General features: G+C 36.2%; 1 protein-coding gene across 1 annotated transcript; it reads right to left on the reverse strand.

Annotated features, from left to right (window-relative positions):
* Positions 1 to 3129: 3129 nt before the first annotated feature.
* LOC137922501 (irregular chiasm C-roughest protein-like) lies at positions 3130 to 27380 on the reverse strand. The gene is made up of 14 exons (XM_068765533.1): positions 27179 to 27380; positions 26865 to 27063; positions 26663 to 26754; positions 24830 to 24951; positions 20202 to 20351; positions 19290 to 19473; positions 15118 to 15312; positions 13061 to 13255; positions 12922 to 12993; positions 12733 to 12853; positions 11839 to 11979; positions 10761 to 10945; positions 8938 to 9093; positions 3130 to 3458 (listed from the first exon to the last, which is right to left on the reverse strand). The coding sequence occupies exons 1-14, from the start codon at positions 27378 to 27380 to the stop codon at positions 3130 to 3132; spliced, it is 2343 nt and encodes a 780-aa protein (XP_068621634.1).

Here is a 27380-nt window from a genome sequence, read left to right on the forward strand (position 1 = left end):
CAATATTAAGGGATATTTAATAGTATTTAAAGCAGTATTTTGGAGCTGAAAACGACTATTGGGCTCTTTGGAAACCAATGCACTTTTTGGACGGAGGCGAGAGCACTCTTCTTATGTGGCATTCATTGCATTTGCATTTTTTTGCGTTTGATGTATTAGAAGTAATGCGAAAGTCGGTTTAGGCTTTGTGCAGTTTCGTTTTGCTTCTCGGGTATAGTGTCTACGCCCAGGCTGAGGTGGCTCGGGGAGGGAGGAGGTTTTGAAATAGGCTTCGAAATTGATGCCCGCTTTCTGGAGGTCGTCGACGTCGTCAGCGGGCTCTATTTCGAGCGGGAGGCCGCGGATAACGACCCGAAGTGGCTTATCCGCGGGGAGAGCGTACGCGTGGAAGGAGATGCCTTCCTCACGCAGGTGGCGGGTGAAGCGACGGTAGTCGTCTTCAGTAATTGTTCTAATCATAATACCTTGAGAGGTATTTTTAGCTTTCGCTTTGTCCATCTCGTTGACAAGAAGCTTTCCACGTTAGAAGGCCACTAGTTAGGGTTGGGCGGACGGTTGCTTGGGAGCAACCGTTGGAGGGAGGTTGCATAAGGCTTTTTTGGCCGGGCTAGCCGATGGGGAGGCAGTTTTTGAGGTACTGCTGCGGTGAGAGGGGGAGGGTGCGGCACGAAGCGGCCTCTTCCTCTTGCCGGTGAGTAGGGCTAAGTCGTCGGTTCAGGGGCCAAACTTCGTTCCGTCAATCTCCATCCCCGAGTTGGAGCCTAGACACTCGGACCCGGAGGGGTAGTCCGACGAGCCGTCGCTCAGGTGTGGGTCCTCGACGGGGAGGGATTTTCGCTCTTCATAGCGGACGATGGTGTCTGGTGACTGCGGGGAGTCGCTCAAAAAGCGTGTGTGACGGTCCTTGGTGTGTGCCTTGTACTCGACCGGTTATGTCATGGCCATCTTACGACCGAAGATGATGACCGGAACCTCGCCGAAAGAGGGCCCGTGTAACGGCGCAGGTTTGCGCCATTATAGGGTGGAGTGGCGAGGGTGGGGTCGGACTACTCAGCACCTCCCTGCTGAGCGGCAGGAGGGAGGGAAGAACACTGCGAGCACGGAACGATGAAGTGCGCGGGATCGCAGGAGTCTAAATGAAGTGACCACTCCTAGGTCACTTAAGCCACCCCTGTGCCAGACAGCGGTGTCCGGCGTGAAGTAAACCCGCGTTACCGAGCGTCACAACGCGTCGGCAAATCTAAGCTCGGCGAAGACTGAACACTAAACAGTCGTACGGATGCGAAGTCACCCGGTGTCCGCCTGACGCGCCTAATGGCCCTAGCCTTACCTATAAATATTTTACCTAACTCTATAAGCAACTCACGCGGTGGCATCGTTGGGGGGGGGGGCAGTGTGACACACGGACCGCGGCCCCTCCCCGGGGCGGAAGGTAATGGCGACGACGCGCGACCGGGGTCGGAACAGATGTTGACCGAGCACGTCGGGTGCGGTTTGCTTCTTGAATTGGCATGACAAAGGAGCCGTCCGGACCGAAGCGACAGGAGCAGCGCAGCCTGCGACCGTTCAAATTGCATAAAACAGTTTGGTAGTATTATAAATATAATATAAATAAAGTAATATAAGCAATGTGTAGAATAAACTTTACCAATAATTTAAATTACACGTTGACGTTTGTGAGTTAACAAAATGTTCTTTAAAAATATTTTATTCAAGATTTATACTTAAAATTTTTATTGAAACTCTTCAGTTCCATTAGTCGTCGAATTACGTAAAACTAGTTCTTACCTGACTTCAGTCCTGTGGAAGAAATTTCTTAGTAACTTAATGTTCAGGAAGTTTCAGAAACATCTCGATGAGTTAGTATAACAGTGTAAATCTCTGATAAAAATAGGTAACTATAATTTATAAAATAGTTGATAAATAAATATTGTCTAAAAAAAGAGAGAATAACAAAAACCAAAGCTAACGATTGCCCCGTAAACGACGTTTTCCTTTATCGAGAATTCTGAAGCGCTATTGATTACATCTATTGTATACCTCCTTCGAAGAGATAAGTCGAAGGTAATGATTAGTAAAACAAGGCTGCGTAATTGAAAGGTTGATTTTTGTGATAGTCCTTGTTACATTTTTTTTTATTTTTTTTAATTATTTTAAATATGAAATGTTATCAATAAACTTATGAATAAAAATATATAGATAATTCCACATCCTCTTAATAGCTACCTTGAACTGCGTCGAAAATATTATCTGTTACTGCTTACAATTCGCTGTAAGGTTGTTAGTTATATTTTAATCCTAAAAATAGTCAAAATAAATAATTTTCTTGAACATTTAGCCAAACTATTGTATAGTGTAAGCTTATAGATATAAAACCTTTAAAATAGTGAATGTATAACTTATTTCACAGTAAAAAGGTTTAAAAATTTTACTCCTAATTCCAATCAACCTGTATATCACTCAGAAATATCAATTTATCTTTTCTATTGAAATGCGAAAGACCAATAACTTCAGGCGGTACTATTTCAATTTGCTTAGATTCGGTTTTAATGAACCTTGTTTCTCTCGAGCATGGAGGCCAATTTCGATCAGCTTGGCCAGACTGGACTCCCCCAAGGCACTGGACCCCAGGCAGTACAATTTTAATATGTAGTAATCCATAATATAACAACGCCTTTTCTAATTATATGATATTTATAATTTCTGAAATAATTAGAGTGGTGGAAAAAAAGACGACGTAGTAAATTCACACAAATATTTATTTAAATTTTAACTATTATACTATAAATTCTATTTCAATATTTAAACTTTTATAAAAGTTTGTACACGTAAATCCATATAGAACAATATGAGGATACAGGAGGATCTGCTCCCTCACAGGCCTGACGTTTGAAGCCCCTCACAAGAAGGGCTTAGTAGGACAGTGCCATCACTGTCAAATATATGGGCATTGGGCTGGCAATATACGGGCCGTATAGCGGAGGATGATGACTCGGTCGTAAACCCATCTCCGCTAGAATGTCCAGGGACGGAAAGCGCGCCAGGAGTGTCGCCGCCTCAAACAATATCGTGCGATATCCGCGTACGATCCGTATGGCCCTCCTCCGCTGGACGCTGTAGATCTTAGTTCTACAGCGTCGAATGGCGAACTTCCTCCGTGGGTCCCCCGAGATAAGGCGGCAGTCTGTGCATGGCACACGCTATCCTCTCAATCCGGAGGACGAGGCGATCAAATTGCTCTCCGAAGCCCCAGCGACTGTCCAAAGTGAGGCCGAGGTACTTCATGTACCGCCCCAGCGTGACATCGTGCTCACCGACGCGAACGCGCGAGTCGGGAGGTTCCCTCGTTCGAGGCAACCGGTGGAACCATAGCGCCTTGGTCTTGTTTGGCGCTATTTCCAACCCCAACACATGTATTTTAGCGACGACGACTTCCGTCCCAAGCTCGGCCCATTTAACTGCAACGTAACCATGTTCCTCAGATAATAAGGTGCGTGGTGGGGTACCCTTCGCCCCTTCAGAAAAGCTACGGAGACTGAGCCGTCGCCGAACCAACGAGGGTGGTCAGGCACGTTATAGGACTCCGCTACTATTGACAAGGCAATCTGAAACTCGTCGACGGTCTGCATCAGCAAGTGCTGAGCTGAGTTGGGACACCTGATGCCGACCTTTATATAATAAAGACTTTATGATAGATACAGGACCAACGAAAGCAAACTCCGTCTCCGTAACTCACAAAGGCTGGTCAAAGAACATCTGGTGGAACATAGGAACAAAAGGTGGGATATGCTGCTTAGAGACCTCGAGCCTTCTAAAGAAGCCTTCTGGCAACTGGCTCGGTGTATCAAAGCAAACAAAGTTCCCCCCACCCCTCCTCTCGTACGCGACGCGTTGAATGTTTGGCTGACAGCATGGAGAAACAATGCACTCCCTCAACCACTCCAGTCAACCTACGACATCGACGAGCGGTAGATAACAAGGTCCGAAACCGGTCGATACCTCCTCCCTCCGGACTAGACATCCCACCCGTAACCTCCAACGAGGTCACTGACCTAATTAAGGGCCTGAAAAATAAATCAGCCCACGGCCCTGACAGCATCTCCAACAGGGTTCTCAAAATGCTTCCTCCCCTTCTCATACTCCTACTTGTCTCGACTTTTAACTCCCTTTTTACAAGCTGCACTTTCCCTAACACCTGGAAGGAAGCAGTTGTGATAGGAATTAAAAAGGCAAACAAACCACCCAAACTTCCAACTTCTTTGCCGCTAACAGCGTGGCCGATACGAGGCAGGATCAGTATCTTTCCTTAGATTGTCGAGTGGTCCACGGTGCTCTACACATTCAACTCCTGATTTAGTACACTTTTAGTAGCACTGATTGGACAAATGTACTTGCTTAGCCGCGCTAACAGCGAGTTCTGCAGGCCTACTGGGTCGCACTGGGTTTGGGTATTAGAGGGCTGGCTGGGTGACCCCCTGCTATTATCTCGAGGCCACTACCTGTGTGACTTACTCGTCCTCGCACCGAGTATCCTGTAGCAGTAGGTTCGGAGAGGCAAAAACTTCACATGAGACAATAGACGGTGTAACATTACTCCTGAAGATTCCCCGTGAAGGGGTGAAACACGTGTTTAGTGATTGAGCGGTGGTAGTTATGTCATTCGCATTGTTTGCCGCATGCGCATTTGTCGGTGGGCTGGCGGACGGTGCACTTTATTGCACGACTACGGCTGCATGTCCGGAAGTAGCTATATAATGGTCCTTTTCTTACTTGGGATCGTCTTCCGCAAAATAACGCCTGTAATGGCATTAAATATTAAGAAATAGTTGTGATGATTTTGTTTACTTTTATCTTTTTTCTTATAGTAATTCAGATTTTTTGTTGTTTTGTTTTGTATTAATTAAGGTTCTATGACGTAAGTAATAATATAATAATGTGACGTCTAATAGAGGATCGAATTGGAACGTTTCTATTTAAGGTTATTTAGTAAGAAATAAAACTCTTTTTAGTGCTGGAAGTAACATTTATTACAGATTAATTTAATTTTAGAATATATGTTTTTAAACTTTCTAAGCTACGAATACAATCGATCATAAACAGGATAATTTTTTTTTACATTTTTGTGGACTTTTACTTTATCCGTTGCATCAATTAACAATGTCTAATCTAGAATTTAAATGTCAGTGAATAGTGAAACAATTAACATTAATTAAACGCACAATTAAAATTAATTAGTATATCTTTCACACAGAATAGAATGTTATATGTAATAGTTAACAGTTTTACATAAATTAATACCAAGAATAAATACGAAGGGTTATATTGTCGGTTTTAAGTTGAAATTTTGAGTTTGAAGGTTTAAGTTTAAGTAAGAATTTTATTTTATTTTAAATTAAGATTTCTTTCTGTTAAAAAGATATTTAATTGAAGTTATACTCAGATAATAGATCAGATTTATCAATTAATATTATTTTTGTCTGTTATAATTTCGAAATCTTTCGATAATCAAAGTAACAATTCACGAAATATGTGTCAGAATGTCATCCAATTTGCGTCACCGAAGCTTTAAGGGTCGCTGTTGTTTGACACGCAGTGGAGTTGTGTGCCATTTGTTCCACTTGAACCTCGGGAGAGCGAAATAAAAAAACGGTATTGGCTGAAAAAAAAAAGGTTAAAAGGTGTTAAGTGCTTAGTAACATAAAAACAGACAAACTAATAAAAAAGACGTTTATTACTTTATAATATACTATTACATAAAAACAAGTAAACACGTATAATTAACTATTGTGTATGTGTGTGTATGTAACTAAATATTTGATTTATATTCTTTAAAAATAGCTCTTTCATTAAAATCATTTACGTTAAATTGGTATTTTAAATAGCGTGAAACTATTGTAGAGTATTTTTTTGCTGTTTTAGCAAATTTTAATTTTTTTTTCTAGCAAAGCTAATTTTATGTAGCCGATTAAAATTGTTTTTTTTTTTCTGTGGAGGAACATAGAAATGTAATGTAGTAAATACACACAAATGAACTAAAAAGACTAATCTCTTGGAATTTTTTATGTTTTCATGCGTTAAATTAACAAAATTGAGCAAATAAAGAAAGTTGTTCCCCTTTTGCAAAATAATTAATTTTATTTTCCTTTACATTTCGTTATATTAAAATTCATTATCCTGTCGCGTTATAGTAAAAAATATAAACGAATTAAGTGTATTTTGTATATTCAATAAAGATATGTTACTAGCTGCCGCGACGAATAGATTATAAATACTATATGAGAAAGAAAAAGTTCGTTTCGAATATTTTACTTGATTTAATTTTAGTTATTCTCTCTGTAAATCAATGTTAGCTGGATTAGCAAAAATAATAAAAAACGACGAACAGTTCGAGCTGCGCTAGCGCACATAAATATGCGTTATAATAATATATAGAAATTATTTTTTTTGACATTAAGACTAGCTGTCTTCGTCCGCTTCGCGCTTCTTTTTACAGTACTAATTTTAAAAAATACATTTTAAAAAACTTTTGAAAAGCTGTAAAATTAAAAGTAAAGTTGTTACTTGTAAAGTTTTATGTCTATAAGTGCTACAATAAAGAAAATATGCATATTTTTAGTATGCATATATATCCTCTTTGCGAGTGGAATTTTTTAAAATTAATTTTTCACTGGCTTCTACATGACAAAAGAAATATTTTACTAAATTTATAGTCTTAAAGTTTTATGGTTCTAGAAATATTGTGATGAGTTAATGCATAGGTGGAAAAGTAATATATATATATATATATATATATATATATATACATATATATAAAATAGATACGGGGATGGTGCATAAATTTTTACTTAAATTAATATTATGTTGGGATCTGTTCTAGTAAAACATATAGTTAAAATGAGCATTAGTTGCAGCTAGTTTTACCTGTGCAGAGTTTAGAAGGTGGCAGAGGGATGAGCGGAAGGACAATCGTTCGCGCAGTTCTCGCTGTGCTCTCGACTGAGTCCGTTGTCCGCCTCAACGCAGCGAGCATTGCGGTTATAAGCGGACTTCGTTTCCGACCGTGGGGGTTTTGTTGAGCTACTTTAAAATGAAAAATATTTTTCATAAATATAAAGTCAGTGATGAAAAAATATAACAATTTATTTTAATTATTTGGTGCTGATAAACAGAATAAAAAGACAATTATTTTCCAGTCTTATGCCATCATATATCAGCCGATAGACGCCGACTGCAAGGCACAGTCCTCTCCCCAAAACTTGACAACTTGACACGATGACCAACCTCGCAAATTTGAACCGCCGTGCAGCTTCAAACAAACAGTTAGGGAAAGAGAAAGAGAATTTAAAAGGCTACGTTATAGTTATTCGATTTGAAAATAGAACCAATTTAACAGTCCGTTTGTGATTGTTTTTTAACGGTGATACCTGCATTTCGCATTGTTTGCCGCATGCGCATTAACCAGCGGGCTGGCGGGCGGTGCACTTCGTTGCACGACTACTGCTGCATAGCGGAAGTAGCTATATATTAGTCCGTTTCTTAGTTAGGATGGAAATCCGCGAGGTAACGCCTGATTCTATTAGTTACTTTAGTTAATTATAAAAAAAATTGTAATAGTTACCGGTACAACACCACATCATTGTTTTTGCGATCTGGGAAGAAACATCACTGTATTAATTGTTACGAAAATATTGCATTGTACATTTCTTAGTACTAACAATAAAATATGAGGTTTTCACTTAAGGTTTTCATTATCAAATTCACAAACACTAAATGGGCCACAGAGAGGGCTATGTCAGGGATTTCTGTGCGAGATCGAATCTGGATTGAGGATATCTGTAGATGAATGAAAATATTTGATAGAGCCGTAGCGTAACGGTAAGTTAAAGTGGCAATATGTAGGCTAGATGGAGAAAAGAATTAATAGAGTAGTAGAATTATAGATAGTAATAGAAGTAATTAATAGAATTAGTAGAATTACTAGAGTCGTAAGGTTCTGAAATGAAAACCGCGGAACGCGAGACGCACTATAGAACGTCCACTTACAAAGCGCTCACTGTCGGAAGATGTTGAAATGACCTGTGGCTGAAAAAATGACATTACCGATGAACAACATCGTTTTTTTTTAAAACTCAAGTTCCAATTCAAAGGATGCTAGCGCCCAGTCAATGTATTTTATTTATAATGGCTTAGGAAACAATTTGGGTAAAATACACACAAGAAAATGAAGATATAAGCTGACACGCGCCCGCTTCTCGTGGCTCACGTTGCTTTTTGTGGAAGTAATTAATAAAACCTAAAAAATAGTTAACCATAATAACATAATTCCTAACAAAAAAATTGGCAAAAATTTAGGACAGCATAAAAAAAATTCCTTTTGGGTAGAATTTGGTGAAGTTTGTTATTAGTTGATTTCTACACAGACAAAGGAAAATTTTCAATATATTCTAAATTTTTAGGTCTTATGATTTTATAGACATCGTGATGAGTCGGTATATAGGTGAAAAAGTCTTTACTGCGAAGCCTCAGTGCAGTTCCGAGCATACTACCTAGTATATACCAGTATTTACTAGGCAGTATGCTCGGCAGTATGCAAACGCAGGACGGCCTCTTAATAAACATAAATCTTGTGATAAAAGACGTGATCTATTTATTCGATCGAAATCTAAGGAGCTCCAGAAATAACATTCCTGCGGTTTAGCCTGCCTCGGTAAAATATTAATCCGTCGTAATAATATACTAAAATGATCTTACTACTTTTGTTGCGGCAATACACGATAGAGAATGTTATTATGAGAGACAACGTCGCAATCGTAAGCACCGCTGCTGCCATAGGCGCCGCGCTGGCAGATTCTGGAACAGAAGCTAATCAGATTTCAGTTCTCTCAACATATATAAGAATGACATATATTTACAGTCGTGATATATTTCAAGACTTACCATGTGCCAACATAGTTATGATATAATTAGTGACTCCTTTGTCGTTTTCCACGTAAAACTTATAATTTCCTTCATCGAGCGAAGTAACATCTTCAACGATTAAAGTATATAGGTAACAACCGTCCAATAACTCTTTTTCGGTTGCTTCATATCGACCTACAACAATACACCGTTCCTACTTGTACACGTTAAATCAAAAGGAAAAATATAGATTTGCAATTCATAAACAGAACACATAAAACAACACTTAAAAAACACATAAATTGAACACATAAATTAGCCGAATGTCTCTTTCCAAAGGTCGATGTGCAATATTTCTCGGCGGGTACTGTAAATGTTATTTAATAATGCACTAATACGAATTTTGAAATTTTTTTTTTACTTTATTTTTAATTTTTACTATAATATCATTACGCTATTGATTCTTTCAATATAATAAGATATTAATGAAGAATGAAAATAATTGAGACAGTATTTGACCATTGAGACGAAACTGTGTGTAAAAAACAAAAGGAATTTAGTACGCCATTACACTTGGCTAATAATTATATCTAAATGAATAAATAAACGATTAAACACATAAATACTTGAGCTTAACGTGAAATTTGATAATGTTTCCATTTTCGTGAGTTCCGCGTTTTATTAATATAATTTATATATAAATATATATAATTTATTAATTATCGAAGATTATTAATTTCACAAGAAAATAAATATTCTAACTTTATCTTGAATATCAGATTTGTCTTTCTTGAACATGTGTCATTACACTCTAGATAAACTTTGTACTGTTATAAGAGAAATACTATTTGTATATTCTTATATACAAAAATATAAAAGAGGTGTGTTCGTTTGTGACATTATAATAACCGCTTTTTAGTACTTGCATATGAATATATACATACGGTTCATAAATCAAAATTAGATTTTTTTTTGTCCGTCTGTTCGTTCGGCCTAATCTCTGAAACGGCTGGACCGATTGTGACGGCACTTACTGTAGCAGGTACCTGGTGTAATAAGTAGTAACTTTGGCTACTTTATTTTAGAAAAATTAATAAACTTAAAAGAAATTTCAAATCTTATTTGTTAAATGCCACGCATTACAATTAAAGTTAAATAAATAAATACTTTGTTGGGTTAACAATAATCATTGATTTGCTATGAATCGACTTTTATGAATCGCTGCGATTATACTAATAAATAATAATAAATAATACTCAATAATACGAAAGTTCATTTACGACTACAACGAAAATCCAAACTCGTCTTGGTGTGAAAAGATATCTTCATAATAAATAAATAACAGTAATTTGTTCTTTAGTTCTATAATCATTTAAAAATTCGCAACATTTTTTTACCATTTCAATTTTGATAAAATATTAAAATTAATTGCCTTAAGAGGTATTACTGTACTAATGGTGTTTACTGTATCCTACAGAGTTGATACTAATTTTAGGCTGTACAGACTTTTTAATAATTCTATTTTGTATCGCTAGTGTTCTTTTTTACAATATTTTTTTTCGTTTCTACTAAACGCACGCAGCTGGGAGAGGGCAACCGCTATTTGATACGGATATTTCTTTTCCAAGTTGCGAGGCACGACAGCGTTTCATCACTATTTCCATTTTTCTCCTAGAATTTTTTGTTATGGATAAATACAGCTAAAATTTATAGATATTAACAATACAATTTGGAAGTTTTACCCAATTATACATTAGTTGATACATTATTTTATTTCAAGTCGCTGCCCAAGCGCTACAGATCGTTAAATGCCTCGAGGTTTAGGACACAGGGGCAGTGTAGACTATGAGATGACAACTCACCATATGCTGAAGGCACGTCAAATCGCAAGTTTTCTCTAATCCAATGCGCAGCTTTCGGTGGTGGTTCAGCACAGATCGTCGTTTTCAACAGAGCCATGTTACTTTTCCCTTCGTGAACGATTTCGACGTCCTTCGTAGCTGGCGGTCCAGAGACGTTCAGCGTTAGGGCCTTTGACCGGTGGCTTCTACGAGCGTACAACTAATTCATTAGGTCTGTCTATAAATATAATGCACACTCAAACCAGCTTTTTACCTCGTAACTTAGTTGTACACGAAAATAATAATTAAGAAACACATGTAAAAGGATATATAACAACTACAAGAAATATTATATATGTTTAACAATTTATGCAGAGGTGGTACAAGATGCGGACCTTTTGATAAAGGAAAGAACGGTTTAAGGCGTCTGTATAAAAAAAATATAAAGAAGTTGCTATATATTTCAAATTCAGATATACTTATTATATGTACGTCTATTTTCATATAATTTCTATATATATAAATATACCAATGTATATATATATATATATACATATATATATATATATATATATATATATACATATATATATATATATATATATATATCAATGTATACAAAATGACACCGTTACGTAATTTTTTACTCATTCATAAATGAGTTTTTGAATGTAATTATCACCCGAAATTCGAATAATCTTCATCAGGCGGATTATCTATTTCGTTTTTGAATTATATTTCTATTATTGACATTGATTTACTCCATATTTTTTTTAAATAATTTATCATAAAACAAGGTGTACGCGTACACGTATTGCTGTATTGTGCATCTAATTAAATTTGCATCTAATTGAATTATTTTATTTACTTAATAATTTGCTAAATTTTCATGACGATTGAATGTATATTGAATATTTTGAATCTATCGAGTACAGACAGACAGATGCATTCATTTTTAGATAATTTCCTACCTGCCCGTGTTTGACATAATTAAGGAATATAATAAAGTAAAAGAAGCAATAACTAGAAAAAATTTGATAACGACTTGACCATTTATATTTTTTACAATTTAGAAAAAGAAGAAATGTTAATAACTTACCTTCTCTTGGTTCCAATTAGGTTTTCGACGATGCACGCGTATGAGCCACGATGCGAGTACGTCACGTTGTAGAGCGAGAGATGGGATCCTGACTCCATTATGTAACCATCTAAGCACATATTGATGTCCATTGTTCTGGGACTGGAAGCACGCTTTATTTATTAACGGACGCATAACACTTTTATGTATGTTATTTCAGCTGTAGGACATACATTGGCTTCAATTCGGTCAGTGAATATTCCTTTGGTTTTGGCAAGCTGCGTGTCGTCCGCTTTTTGTCAATATTGACTTAAATTATTTTCTCTTTACTATCTGCTTTAATTGTAAATTTTACATCATAGTAGTGGTCTAAATTACAAACCTATTCTGATGTAGGCATAAATAATGAATATTCCAAAACATACCATCAACCTTTTATCTTAGTTTTTAATCTAAAAACATATATTTTTAAATGACTCTTATTGTAACACACGAGAGATGTCAGTTGACCAAGTTGTGGGAATTTGTTGACTCATCAATGAGCAACTATTAAGTTTCTGACCGGTTTTCTTGGAAGTTCAGTATCCAGATCTGGTGATGACTTACACGGGAATGACCTTTGTTTAAAATGATTGACGATCTTAAAACGTATCTGGAGTTTAATTCAATTTAATACTATTTATTACACACGCTAGAAAGTATATACGTAGTTACACAACAGTAAAGAAAAAAGTACAACGGGCGATCTTATCAGACGAGGCAATTTTTACCAGCCAACGATAATAAGGAAACAGTAGAAGGACAAATAACGAAGATGTTTATTCGTTTGAATTTTAAAGGTAGAAGAGTTTTATTTGCTTCAAGTAAAATTGGCAGTTGAATAGTGAACTGTTACTTGCAGCGTCTTAAACTTACCAATGATACCACTGATAGGATGGTGTTGGATTCCCGTCCGCAATACATTCAAAAGTTGTTTGCGAGTAGAGATCTACGTCGAGGCGAAGCTCCGGACCAACCCAAATTACACGAGGTGGGTCTAAAACAACATAAAAACAAAATAAACAAGATATTGAAAAAAAAATGAAAACATTAATAAATACTTACATTTAACGTCGATCTCGATTTTTATCGATTCAGATATACCCAAATCGTTTTTGGCTAGACATCCGTATATACCTATAAACGATACTAAAGTTTTATTTATAATAAAAAACACACAATTTTTTTTAACTTTGTATTCTACCTGAATGCTTTCTCGTCACAGGCGCTATTATAAGCCGAGACCCGTTGGTCATTATTTCTTGTCCGTCTTTCGTCCACCATACACTTGGTGCAGGATTTCCATCTGCTTTGCATTCTAATGACAATGTGCTAATGCCTTCTTCTAGATTCGAAATTACATTTTTTTCAGCCCCAATAATGGAGACTAAAGGAATATCTGAAATAAATATATTAATGATAATACTCGTACATAATAATTTAGTAAAATAATAATAATTATTATATATACATATTTCCACCTGAAATTTTAAAATTAGCTAAGTAACATTCAACATCTATTACCACATTATCTAGTCGGAATTAATTTTTTATTCGACATAAGATGGGTTTATACTTCTAATTGATATTTGAAATAAAAATAAATACCTTGGATCTGAGAAATCTCTCAAAAAGTCTCACTTGATTTATATACTTACTCACAAGAATACAAAATTACGTATTATAAGATCACACGTTGAATTTTAAAGAATTAAACTTCACAAACGACCATATAAGTATTTCGCATTGTGATCAACTTTAAAACAATGCACGCAAACGATACTAGAATGCAGTTAAATTTCAGAGATGCTCGCGGAATGCCGGGCCTAAACGGAGTACCGATCGAATACAGGGCATGGACAATGTACAGAGCAGCGTTTCTCTACACCCCTTACGACACCCACGTCTGTTTCGTACAAAACGTCCTAAATTTGTAAATTATTTTAAAAACCCAACGCAGTCCCACAATATTTAACAAATATCAAAATAGGTGGATATATCTTTATTAAAGTGTGCTGATCTGCTACGATTATTTAAAGTTTTTACCTATGCATTATCTAGTATTAAAGTTCTTTAACATTATAGCAGAAGTAACTTTTTCAACATTTTCTATTGTAAACGTGTATACATTGCTCGCAAGAAGGTTTACTAACTCTATTAGTTTATACTGTTTTTAACCCACTGCCTAGTGAGTTCGGTAAAGCATTGTGAACCAACAGACAATTTTTTAATTTGTTTAATTTGTCTTCCGAAAAATATTTTATGTTTTAAAATATAAATCATATGACTAATGATAATATAACTACGAACGGTAGTAAAATTTAAAAAGGGTGTCCGGTGGCAGAATTTGAATTTGAAATTCAAGTTTTGCAAAAACTACGTTTACCAAATATTTATTTCAATAAAAATTAAAAATAACAATTATGCGTATATCATTTTTTTAAATATATGATCTAAATGCTGAAAATGAAGTCAGAAACATTCTTTGAATCTGGTCTTGGTATATCATGCCATTCGCTTCAGAAGTGATCTTGGGATATCTGATATATTTTTATTTCAATTCACTGACAAAAAATGTTGCGTAACATTCCTCGGTACAAGTTCATGCACTATCTTCTATTGAACCAACGCACCAACAAGCCTAATCGTAAAATCCAAAATTAGTAAATTGAAAAATTTGTTACAACGATAGTTAAATTGATTTTGCATACCGCGGTAATAAGTCATTTCGTCTTATATTATTGTACTAATAGAAATTTGATTTCTTGCTGTGGATACGTGCAAGGTCAATACATAGATATTTTGATTTGCCTGCTGTTTACTTAGTAACTGAATAAGAGAGAATAATATTCATTATATTCTCATCGTCACGCAGCCGACAGATGCCCACTGCAGGCCTCAAAGTTCGCCATAACGACCGGTCTGGCGCTGCTCTCATCCAGCGACTTGACGCGCTCTCAACTGTACGGTTTACCTAGCGGGGTGCCCATTAACGCCGCGCCCACCGCCTAGCGGTCGCAATGGCGAGACCTTTAGGTCCAAACGGCAATCGGTTGCATGAAAGTTATACATCGTCCAAATCTCTTGCATTATTTTAACCAAAGTTGTGTATGGACGAATAAAGATTTGTCCAATGTAAAATTTGTAAATACAAAGTTTAGCATATAAGTTCTCTAGATTAAAAAAGTTAATTAAAAATAATGTTGACCATGGTTATTAGATTCAGATTTCGTAAGTAATAAAAATGCAATGTTTACTCACAGGCCACATCTAACAAGGCGTAGGCATTCCGATAATGAGGCACCGGGTACGAGGGATGGTAGGCACGGCAAGCCAGTTGCTTGCCGTAGCCAAACCTCGTCGCCTCAATCTCCAGAATCGAGCGAGTTGTCCACAGATCCGGCTTGCCAATTTCTGATGTATTCATTTGACTGAGCGGTGTCAGGCGTCTCGAATCTGATCGAATCAAGTCCGCAATTAAAAGGTACCGTTGCAGTAGGCAAAAACATATACAACACGAGCACGCGCTGGAATTCCGAGTGAAATTCATAACATCTTTATTCGAGTGGGCATTCACACGCGGTGTTGAATCGTTAATTATTTTTAACATTATGGAAAGGTCAGTGCAGTCAGCCCGCGGGTAATCCTGCGCGCTGACGGGCTGATACTGATCAGTTGATACAGCGGCGGCAGAAAACCAGCAGTTGGTGTTTTTAAATGAAATTTAACTGTTTTTTTTATCGTTTGTAGGTGAAGCGTTCGACCCTTGTCTCGCTTGGTTTTAAAAGATTACGAGGTCTACGACGGTATATGCTTGCTTAAAAAAACTATTCGCTTTTGTCGTGAAGACTTCTGAATTATAATTGGCGGTTGTTTTACTTCTAGGCTGTTCGCACAATAAAAGTAGCAGCCAAACGCTTAGTGCGGGGGGAAGGGATTGCAACCTTGTACGGATGTCGTGGATCCGTGCGTCTCGCACTCCGATGGAAGAAAGGAGATGAAACAGAATTCTAATCTACTAGTAGGTTTGAAGCTTAGTTTCAGGCACACATTATCTTACCGACCCTGCTAATGATTCGCCAGAACAAGTTCCACATATTTCGATTAAATACGAACTATAAAATGTTATAATAATACTTACTTAATAATATGATTTCAAATTTATATTCAAAATTAAGAAAAGTAAGGTTCAAGACATACTTTGTTATTTATGCGTACTTTCATACCTATGGTGGATTTGTTAAGTTTTCGTAGACAAAATTTGGGCATTACGAGTTTATTTTTGTTTCTTGTAATTATCATCTGCCTGCCACCTTATCATCAAATATCAAAGGATATGAAATTTTAAATAATGGTGCGTAAATAGTATGGAATAAAGATGTTACACGATGCAACATTTACCGTGTACCAATTTCTTTTAAAAATTGTTTAACAAACATTGCGATTTTCAGAAGAGCAATTCTTCGGTTACCATAGTTCAGAGTTCCCCAACCTTTTTTGTGTCATAGACCCCTTGCCATGTTTTTCAGTGTTGGGTAGACCCGCTACTTACCTGATATTGTTTTTCTGTCAATTTCTAACTGTTGTGGAGTTAAGCATTAAAAACTTAAAGTACAAACACATGTTAATTTATACATTTATTAATTGAATTTAAATTAAAACGACTCAAAATAAAATTTTGTATCTGTTATGTAAAATATACGTAATATTAAATAAACCTATAATAAAGTATAAATAAAATAACATAAGTAATAAGTCAATATTTTTATAATAAGGATGAACCTGATGCTTTAATAATAAATTATCAACATTAGGCGTAAATTTTGTAAGGGTTAGTCTTAAATCTCCTCGGCTAATGATGTCCAGTCTTGCGAACGACATTGAACCCCTTTCCACTAGTCAAAAATTTCCTCGCTATATTCCATTATACGGGATAAGTAACGAGTATGCTGTTTTGCAGCCAGAATTGCTGAGAACCTTAAGTTCTTCGTTTGTACTTAGTTCAGTCAGTTCCTCTTGTATTATGACATTCGTTTCTTCTATGTCACCTCTATCACCATATGAATTAATTATCCGCAGTGGTATTACCATAGTCAAAATATCCTCAAACCTAGATTCAAAATCTGAATAGAGGGTATTTAAATGTTGAACGTAAGTTGAAACGTCTTCTTCCTGGCAACTTGTCTGTGACAAATTGGGGAACTGAGAAAATTCGCCCCGTCCAATATTTTGCTTCATTAATTTAACTCTGGCAAGAAACGCTGATAAGATGGATTTTGTTTTAATCAAATTTAAACTGTCGCCTTGTTATTGCAAATTATCCATATTAAATTTTGTAAACAAATCTGTTAAACGGCCGATGTCTGTTTTCCTCTTCATTAAATTTTCTTTTAAAATTTTATCTTAAGCATTCAGAAATTCTAAAATAGTCTCAAAAAGTGCAAAAAATCTTGTCAAACATAAGCCTTTCGACAGCCGTACTTCAGTGTGAAGGAGTAATTGATGAAAGCGTTCGTCATTTTCTTCACTCAGCTGCGCAAATAACCGCGTATTCAACGCGTTGCTTCGGATTCGGTTTACTGCATCAATGACTCAATGAAGTGATTCATGCAATCTAACACTCAAACTTTTAGCAACTAAATGTTGTCGATCGATGACGCAATGTATTGCTAACACCCCCGACACTTTCTGTTATAAAGAGCTTGTAAATACATGATAACGTCACACCATGGCAGGTGCTCCATCTGTGGCTACTGATATTATATTTGATAAAGGAATTGCTTTTTCAATAAAGTAATCCTTCGAAACATGAAATATTGATTCACCTTTAGTGTCGGTTATCAAAGTTCTTGCGAAGAGCAGTTCTTCGTAGATTTCTTGACTCATAATGAAACTAACATGTGCCAATAACAATGCTGCATTATCTGGTAAAGTTGACTCGTCCGGTTGTATAGAGAAATGGGTCGTTTGCAAATAATTACATAAGAAGCTTTCAATATCAGAACTCATTTCATCAATACGTCTTTCAACAGTATTGTTGCTTAAGAGAATTCCTTTAATGCTTATCAGATGCAAGTTTGTGTAAAACAGTTTTTAAAACCTCTTCAACGGTTGGCAAAATTAACTTCTCTCCGATAGTATGCTGTTTTCCTGATTTTGCTATAAGTAACGAGATATTGCAAGACGACCGTAAACCATCTTCATTTCTTTGTGACGTCGAAGCGAACATTCTGTCCGGTGTAGGTCTCTTCTGTAGTTTATGAAAGTGAATGAGTGTTTGAAAGTATTTCAAATCTTTCTCTGTTTTATCAGGATGGCATCTTCTCAGATAATCTTGCAGTTTAGATGGTTTCATCGGCAATGCCCAAAACTTTGTTGCATAAAAGGCACATAGGCAATTGGCAATTGTTTGTCCGGCAATGATGGAATGAAGCCAAATTTCGAATAATCAACACCGTACTGCCTACGTTTCTTTTTAGATCCCGACGTGGCGTCAGTCATCTGTGGGCAAAATTAAATTATGTCAATAAGACAGAAAATCCAGCAGCTGTATAATAAAAATATTTTTCGATTTTTCCGAATACATTCCAAAATTCGAACATCTTCTTGCAACAATTAGCTCAAATTACGGAGATTGCACTGTAATTATAATACCGATTGCTAAAACTTTCAAAAAGAAACTATTGAGGAGTACTCGTGTCATTTTGCATGACTGAATATTAAACAACTAATAACTAAAGCCATGATTGGCGTAATTTATCTATCTTTGCTAACTACGAATACAAAACTAAAATTTAATAAAAAAAATAATGTACTTACTTTTCTGCAGCACTCTCAAACAAAATAACACTGACGCATTATAATTTGTGTGATGTACTATCTGTTTATATTTTTTTAAATATTTTCTTCGCACTTTCCTCTTCAAGGTTCAGGAAACGAATAAACGTATTTGTCCCACATTCGAAGCTCTGAGACTGCGACTCTCAGGTTTTTACAAGTTCAAAATGTATTGCGACCACAAAGCGAATACCAACATTCTACAACTTACATAATTTTATAAAAATATATAATAATTTTTTTACTTCATAGGTACTTTTATGAATGATGTAAATGTTTTCATATTATAAGATAATATGATACAAGTAAATAGGTGCTATCAGTGTATGTGTTGAGATCCACTAACGTGGACTCCCATTTTCATTTCATGGACCTCCAAATTTTTTTTCGCTGACGTGGACTCCTTGCAGCATAGACCCCTGGGAGTCGATTTAGACCACTTTGAAAATCACTGCCTTAGTTCATGTGCAAATTACTTAATTTGTGATGTTTCTTGTTTTTATTTTTCTCTTTACTCTCTTATGGTGTAAATATAAGAATCTGGTAATTATTAGGGGAATGTCAATGCAATAAGCGCATTATCATTAAATATTTACCTAGATGCCATTCGACGTGAGCAGGCGGGCTTCCATACCGGACCTTACAGACGACCGCGGCTCTTGTCCCAGCTGACAACATAATTTTCCGTTTCGGTTCAAGCAGGGTTCCGTTGAAGAGAATCCTCGGCGGCTCTGGTTCAGCTCGTACAACTAGAGCGGCCGGGGGGCTTGAGAGCGCGTCCTAAAACAGATTGTCAATTAATCTTTTGAATCTTACACATCAGTCTGATATTTCAGCATAGCGTTGTGTGTTTTTTGTATTCCAAATTGGTAAAGATATGTTATTTTTTTATAATAATACTAATTTGAGAGAGCGTGCTCGCAGTAAATCCCTTTTTTAATTAAAACACAAGTTACATATTTTATTGTATAATTTTTTATTTTTTGTTCATACTTCGAGCGTAGGGTGTATATACGTACAAATATGAACATTTTTAATACATTTTTAAAGAAAGCATTATCAAGGATCTTCGTTTTCGAATTTCTATACTATACAATAAAAAGATAATACATTTTTATTTACCATAGATTAAAAATAAATAAATGTATTTTGACAATAGTTAATTTCTCTTTTAAACACAATTAGAACGTTTTGCTATTATTATCTTTGGTTAATGAGATGGGAATAAATATAAATATTTCTCATATTTAGTTTGTAATGGCGAGCGATAAACACTATAAACGTCTTTTAAATTGCACATACGGGATTTACATATTAGTTAAACGATGAGAATAGATATAGAATATTCTTATAATATTGTTAATTTTGGAGTCGTTTTGAAATAATAAGTAGTTCTCTTTTACATTAAGTTCGACATTTTAATTTACAACTTCTTTATTTTGCTAATTATTCAAGTGTGTAATGAGAATAAATATATACATTATTATAATATTGTTTTCTTTTATAACCTGCATGTCGAAGTTGCTGGGAGTTACTTGGCATTGCCAATTGCCACTGTCCATGTGTAGCTTGGCACCATGAATCACAATCGAGCAGTCGCCGGTCATTCTTGTACGAGGAGTTGCCCATTCGTACTTTCCGCGATGCATACCTACAGGCTGAAAATAAAGTTGAATTATAATAATTGTTTTATTTTAGAGAAATGTGTGTTCTTCACCTTCATTCAAGTAATAAGGGATCCTTCACCCATTATCATCATCGTTGCAGCGGTGGGACGTCTACAGTTCTTTCCTAGATCAACGAAACTGGGTAAGTCACAGCGCGCAGAATTGATGGATTTAAAATTATGAGACCCCGGCGCTCACGGTGCGGACTTCGGACCGGAAGGGCAGAATAACACGTTCCCCCGTTAAATGGATTGCTGACCTTGTTAAGCGAAATAGTCACAGCTGTCAGAATGCTTTCGCTCACCTGTCAATCCATCGGTCTGCGCATGCGCGAAATCATAGGACGTGCGGCGTATGATTGGTAGGCGGTTGTCAAAACCGCGTCTCACGCCGATAAACATTAGGAAATTTAAAAACGGCGAACAGCATCAAGTGACATACGTGCTATTGTGTATGTGAATTTGTACTAAATTTTTAGTGCTGTGATGTAACATGTAATTAAATACTATCTTATAGAAATTTTGAACCAACGTTTATTATTTACAAATGAGTGGTGAAAGTTTTATTTAAAAATTATTTCATTCGCATGTCAAATAATTTATTACATATTGCGAAAAATTATATATTGCGTAAAAAATTATTAAAATTAAATTGCGTAATAAATTATTACATATTGCGGTGTATCTGAAGTTGCAGGCGGATGACTTTTAAAATAAACTGTGTCTGTCTTGCATCCAAGCGTTTTAACTTTTGTGCCGCGCTAGGTGTTGTCTCTAACGTTGTCTACCTAACCAAAGTTAAACAAACTACATCACAGGTAGGCGCAGAGAGTTGGGTGCTTTCAATAAGCTCTGTTAAAAATCTATGCGGGAGCAATAGACTCGAACAATAGACGCCCTAAGGCTGAAAGGATCATGAAGATGATAAAACTGTTTACTGTTGTAAAGAGTGTTAGGTTATTTATTGTTATAATAAAATAAAAATCTTTGAGGCACATTTAAAATTATTTCCAAGGGGTGATTGATGGATGCAATCTTTTTTGGAAAATTCTTCACTGCCAATGGACTGTTTCAGAAATTTCAAATGATCATTCAATTTAAAGACGCCATACTATCTAAAACTTTCATTTAAAGAATTTTTCGTAGGATATAGTTTTAAGTTTTTTTTAAGCTTTATTTTTGATGTCAATTCTCAATATTGCGTAGATTTACAGTATGATTTCCGCATCCAATGCGTCGCAGGGAGAGGCCGGGCTCAGTACCAGGAGCTGACGCCCTGGTTGCAGCTAATTACTGCCCACCATCACCGTTAGGACTCCTGTCCCTTATCAACTAAATTGCAAATTATGCCGAAGGCCGTTGAAAAGAGCCGGTGTTCGCTTACGATATGTCTAAAGCCTTCAGCTGTTGAAGATAGTATTCGCTGTTATTAAAGGAGGCGCAAAAGTATTGTCATAATGTGAACGTGCCTTAATTTTTGCGAAGGACGTAAAATGTCACTCTACTTTGAGATTTATGATGAAGATATTTATAGAATTAGTATTTAATAATATAAATTATGAAGTTACTTTGCTCCACCTGTAACCTTTCGCTCCTGTCTTCACCGCATAAAAATTCACAATAACCTATATTTGTAATTATTTCGTTGACTACGACCTAGTTCTAGTACTTGCAATAAAGAATAACTTAGGCTACTTTTATTTTAGAAAAATTCTTATACGGAAAGTATAAACTTAATTAACTAAATATATTTTTTGACGAATTCAAAAAGTGATAAAGTTTAAAGGTTTTCTTTATTTGATATACATATATTGGCGCCGTAATTGAAAAGGTAGCTCATTACATTTTTTTAGTTTTAACCCACCGCCTATGCGATATTGACCAGTTCTCAACCGTTACACTGCTTACCACTTTGTATATAAATTATTATTTTTCTACATAAAATAAAAAGCATTCAACATTCCGGCTGCTGTACACTTTTATATATCTCCTTTGGTATAGATTTTATTCTCCAGGGTTGGAATTCCTTTCGAATGTTTTATCAAATTCCACCTTTTATTAAGTCTGGTATTTTTAATAAAATATTAAATGAGCTTGTAATACATCAGACGAACCTTGTTAAGGTGGTATACCAAGCTGACAAAATATACATTATTTCCGATTCAGTAAGAATTTTAATAAAGTTCAAGTGTACGGTTTCACAAACCGGAACAAATAGTGTCAACGACAAATGCTTCTATTAAAGGATTAACAAATAATACTGAAAACTATAGAAACAAAGTTTAAGAGTAACTCTTATAAGGATACTCATGTGTAATAGTGCTGAACTAAATATTATCTAGTTAAAATTATAAAGTCCATCTAAAGAAAACAATAAAATAACCATATCACTGTGAATTATTGTTTATTATTGACACTGTTAATTGATAATAGAGCCATGAAATAAATTTCTCTAATACAGTGTAATGGAAGTTTGTGAAAATAATCACAAAACAAGCAGAAGAGCAGTTTGTTATATATATATATATATATATATATATATATATATATATATATATATATATATATATAAATCAGTAAGTATTGGAACCCTATTACTTGTATAAAAAAATATATATGTACTTGTAAAAATTTTATTACAGGGAAGCTCATTTTGTTTCTTATTTCTAAATTCTTCTTTTTATGAATGAGAGAATGGAAAACGAATACACTAAAAAGTCGCAATTAAAAGTATATGCATATATATAAAAACGAAAGCCTCCGTCTCTTCCAATCCGGTAATTACTCCGATATTGAACCTATTTACTTAGAACGATATTTAGACTAAAGACATTCTGCGCACTTTCATTCAAATCCGTTGGATCTGTTAATGCTAAAAATTCATGTGACTTTAAATCAAAAAAAGAAAACATAGGAAGAGAATAAGCCCCTTTCCAGAGAAAGGAGTTACATTGTAATCCACTACACGCAGCCATTTTTATGCTCGAGATTTTTCCACGAGATCGAATTAGGAGGAGATTTTCACGAAAGAAATGAAATGACACAGCCCAGCGGGTTGGCAAACCGAGGTGGTAGTGGGTAAGCCCCATATTGCTCCGAGTTGACAGCCGCCAGGAGTTGTAAAGTTGTGAAGTGGAGGGCCTGTACGCGCAGCGCGTCTACCCAACGTTTACGAGGTGGACAGACAACCTTCGCAAAGTCAGAAGACTACGGATGAAAACCGCTTCCAACTAGACTTTGTAGCCTTCGATGTCATTGTTCTTCATAGCAATTGTATTGCATATATGTGAAATTATTTTATAAAGAAAACCAATACATACTTTATTTTGTGTCTATAGACACGACTAAGCCACATTTAATATTAATTTTAAACGGTCTCTGGACTGCGCTGCTGAACAAACATTATTGTAGATGTTGAATTCTACTCACAACTGTTTGTGATAAAATGGTTTGCACAGTAAAATGAAAAGTCGATGTCAGTTCTCGACTGCGGGACTATTTGCTAGCCGGCAACTACGAAGATACGAAACGGTCCTCGATATCGAAGCGCCTTCGCAACTTGCTGTCGCCTAAGCAATTGAATAAAGTTCAATTAATATTCACTCATGAAAAACAAACATATTTATTTCATATAATTAGCAATAATTAAAGTGATACTCCTAAATTTATTACTAGTTTTCGGATAATAAAGCAATAACAGTGCTATTTAGATATTGTGTTTTTGTCTTATGGTTTTGCAGCGGTGACCACAGAGCCGTTAGCGCAGTGAAGGATGGAAGGAGGAGGACGTTCTCCCACAACGCGGGCAGTCAACCTTTTGAAGGTTATCAGGGGATGCAGGCTGCGGGCCGTTTCCAGCTAGTCCCTATGGAGATCTATGCGGTTGGGCTTTATCTAGTCATGTTTTGACCGAAATAATTATGGCGATCTAAAAACTAGAGAATGGATTTGAATTTTATTCAAGCTGAACCTTCAGGTTTCTTTTTTACTGTCAAAAGATATCAGTTGCCTTCCAATAGATAATTGAAGATGTAATAGAGACAAGACTTACAAGAATAAGTTTTATATTTTGCACAAAATTTTATTAATAATGTAATTATACTTTCAATGTAATGCTTTATGGTAAACCATATTTTTGGTGTGGTACACGTGTATATTTTGACAGGGGTATTATTTACTTATTTTTTCTAGGAAAAGCATTTATGCCTTTGATGTTATTCCGTTTTCATCTACATAAGAAGCTTCCCTTATGAGTTAACAAAAACTTAAAAAGATTTCGCTTTGGACGAGCCGTTCTTTACGTGCTTTGCGTTCAGCACCATATTAGACGACACAAGTTTATTCATATGTATAGATTTCACAATGGCACAAATATGATACAAAAAAGTTGATACAGAATGATTTCAAAAATTGTACAAAGACCAACGAAATTTTAAATTTATATTAATATTACAAAAAGAAGTTTTTTACCTTATTGTTTCTCTGCCACGAGCATACTCCCCTTTTATTAGATACTCGGCATATCAATAGTGCGTTTTCATCTGGATCCACTTCTGTATACGAAGGTACTTCTATGAACTGCTGTTGAGCAACTGAAAGAAAATTAAAAATTTGAGAAGGATGACTCCATGCTCGTAGAACCTCCTGCAATACAATTTTGTCTTTGAAATGAAAATGAATAATCGCATCGTTTAATCGTAAAGAAATCAATACTGCGTCAAATTCTAAATAAAAACAAAATAAACACTAAGATGAGTTGAATTCCTCCGGTAGAGTCTTATATTACTTATAACACAATGCAATCACCGACCCGCCTACCAAGCGTGCCAATTAAGCTATATCATTTTTTTTACAAAAATCATTTCGTCAATAAATTAACAAACAGTTAATAAATTATTCCATTTCCATATTTTTTAGTTTTCATGAGACAGACATAATATTTTAAATGTTTCTGTTGTAAAGAGTTGTATAAGTTAAGTTTTTTAGTGCAAAGGCTTGTAATTACAGTACAGTAGATAAACGGAAGCAGCCGACATATTCCATCGGACAGGCGGATCGAAGTGGCGGAAGAACAGTTAGCCGCTAAGGCTTTAACGCTTTGCAGTGGAGACAATGGACTCGTAAAGGCAGCATGAATGACCACTAGTAGAACAGATGACTTTGTTAAGGTCGTCGGAAAACGCTGTATGTAATTTATGAAGAGAGGCCTATTTCCACTAGCACACATATTAAAATTATGTTGAAGATATTGCACTATAGGTTATTGTTAAAAACAATAATAATTAGCAGCGTAAAAATGATAAATGTAAATGTAATTAAAGAATTTAATATATATATGTATATGTCTGTGCACACACACACATATATATATATATAAATATATATATATATATAAATTTAAATTGTCGTCATTTACTCGCTCTATATACCATATTTGCCATGGTTTGCTCACGGATTCGCCATTGCAGTGTGGTACACAGAGGAGGCTAGTGCTTATCCTCTGGAAACTTGTTAATAGGCAGCTTCAATCTTATATAATTCATGCGTGAAGTTTAAATCTTTAAGACCGTACCCCGGGATCGAACCGGCGACTTACAATCGCAAGTCTCAGTCTTCTACCGTTGGGCCACGATTGCTGCTAAATAATAAAGTTATTTCAAGTTCATACATTTCTTTGTTCTTAAAAATAATATTTTCAGTATCTCGGATACTGCAGGAACTATTTAGTCAAAGGAAGGGTAATGGTAATGTTCGTTTCAGAATTTTATGTTAATAAATGTTGTATTATCACCCAGTCATGACGCTACTACGCATCGGCTGCCCTAACTTAAGCAACAAGGAGTACAGCGTGGATCCGGCAACGATACGTTTAGCCGCCGTGTCTAATAGACCGGTACCGCGATAGCCGAAAATCTCTATGTCCAAAATTGGACGGCCTTTGGTACAAACATCCGGACGCAAGCGCTCGGTACGCGAGTTATCCACTGACCGCGCATCAGGCACATCATATACATTACAAACAGAATATAAAAACAGTATTACAATCAAAAGAAACACGGGCTTGACATTGCGATGCATCGGTTTTAGAATATAAATGCCTATTTGTTGACATAAAATCGCATGAAAAGAACGAATCCTTAGTGTCCGTATTTTTTGTACTATAGTAAGCACAATAAGAACGAATAACACCTTTCATACCACAACCCTAATACAAAACTGTATGCGGATCACTTTTAGATTTAAGCCTTGAGCACTCGTCGCGATCATGTCAACTCTTCTTGCAATAAACACAAAACCGTTTACCTCGATTCGGCGCATTCGCTGCGCTTACCACAGCAGGTACAGCGACGGCGGCGGCGGCGGCGCGAGCGTTGCACGTCGCGTTGCTCGCTGATCTGACGGCGCGTTAACGCTTTGTACACTTTCTCGTGTTAATCGCTTTCGAATTCGCTTATTTAAGAGACCATTAATCATATCTAAATGAATTCTCTCGTTCAATGCATACGGTAGTGTGGCGATCGAGGCGCGTAAACGACCGATGAATACTTCCGATTGCTCCCGGTCTCCTTGCTCAGAAGCGAAGATGTCTCGGAATATTATATGCGGGGGGCGGGGCGCTCCGTACATAGCGCGTAGGCGCTGCAGCGCGTCCTCCCACGACGCTATCGATGATTTTACGCCTCGGAACCATACGGCTGCCTCTCCTAAACCTCGAAGTGCATGATCGTTCGCGATGTTTATACATTCTTTATATATCACAATCGCGTCGATAAATGCTTCCAGAATGTCGGAGTAGCGTGAGGCGCCATTGAAACGAGCCGTGCAACCGGCAAAGTTTCTCGACGGAGACGGATGAGCCGAAGACGACGATGGTGATGGTGATGGTGAGGGCGCTCCTACGCTGAAGGCCGGCGATCGCAGCAAAAGGCTCTCGGGTAGCTGGCGGCGCCTCGGTCATGAACCTGCCCGAGTCTTCATCCTCGACGTCGTTACGGACGCCTGGAGCCTCGCGTCGCGGCAT

The sequence above is a fragment of the Battus philenor genome, unplaced genomic scaffold (genome assembly GCF_028537555.1).
Source record: "Battus philenor isolate CCGP_79_NKW_IND1 unplaced genomic scaffold, ilBatPhil1.0.hap1 SCAF_2, whole genome shotgun sequence".
NCBI classification, from domain to species: domain Eukaryota; kingdom Metazoa; phylum Arthropoda; class Insecta; order Lepidoptera; family Papilionidae; genus Battus; species Battus philenor.

Excerpts from the sequence above, each read along its gene's own strand:
- LOC137922501 (XM_068765533.1), bottom strand. The coding sequence starts at position 27,380 with ATGCCGCGACGCGAGGCTCCAGGCGTCCGTAACGACGTCGAGGATGAA. Across the intron at positions 19,474-20,201 it reads CCAGCAACTTCGACATGCAG|GACGCGCTCTCAAGCCCCCC; the intron begins GTTATAAAAGAA and ends AATCTGTTTTAG. Across the intron at positions 10,946-11,838 it reads CTAATTGGAACCAAGAGAAG|AAGCCACCGGTCAAAGGCCC; the intron begins GTAAGTTATTAA and ends GTACGCTCGTAG.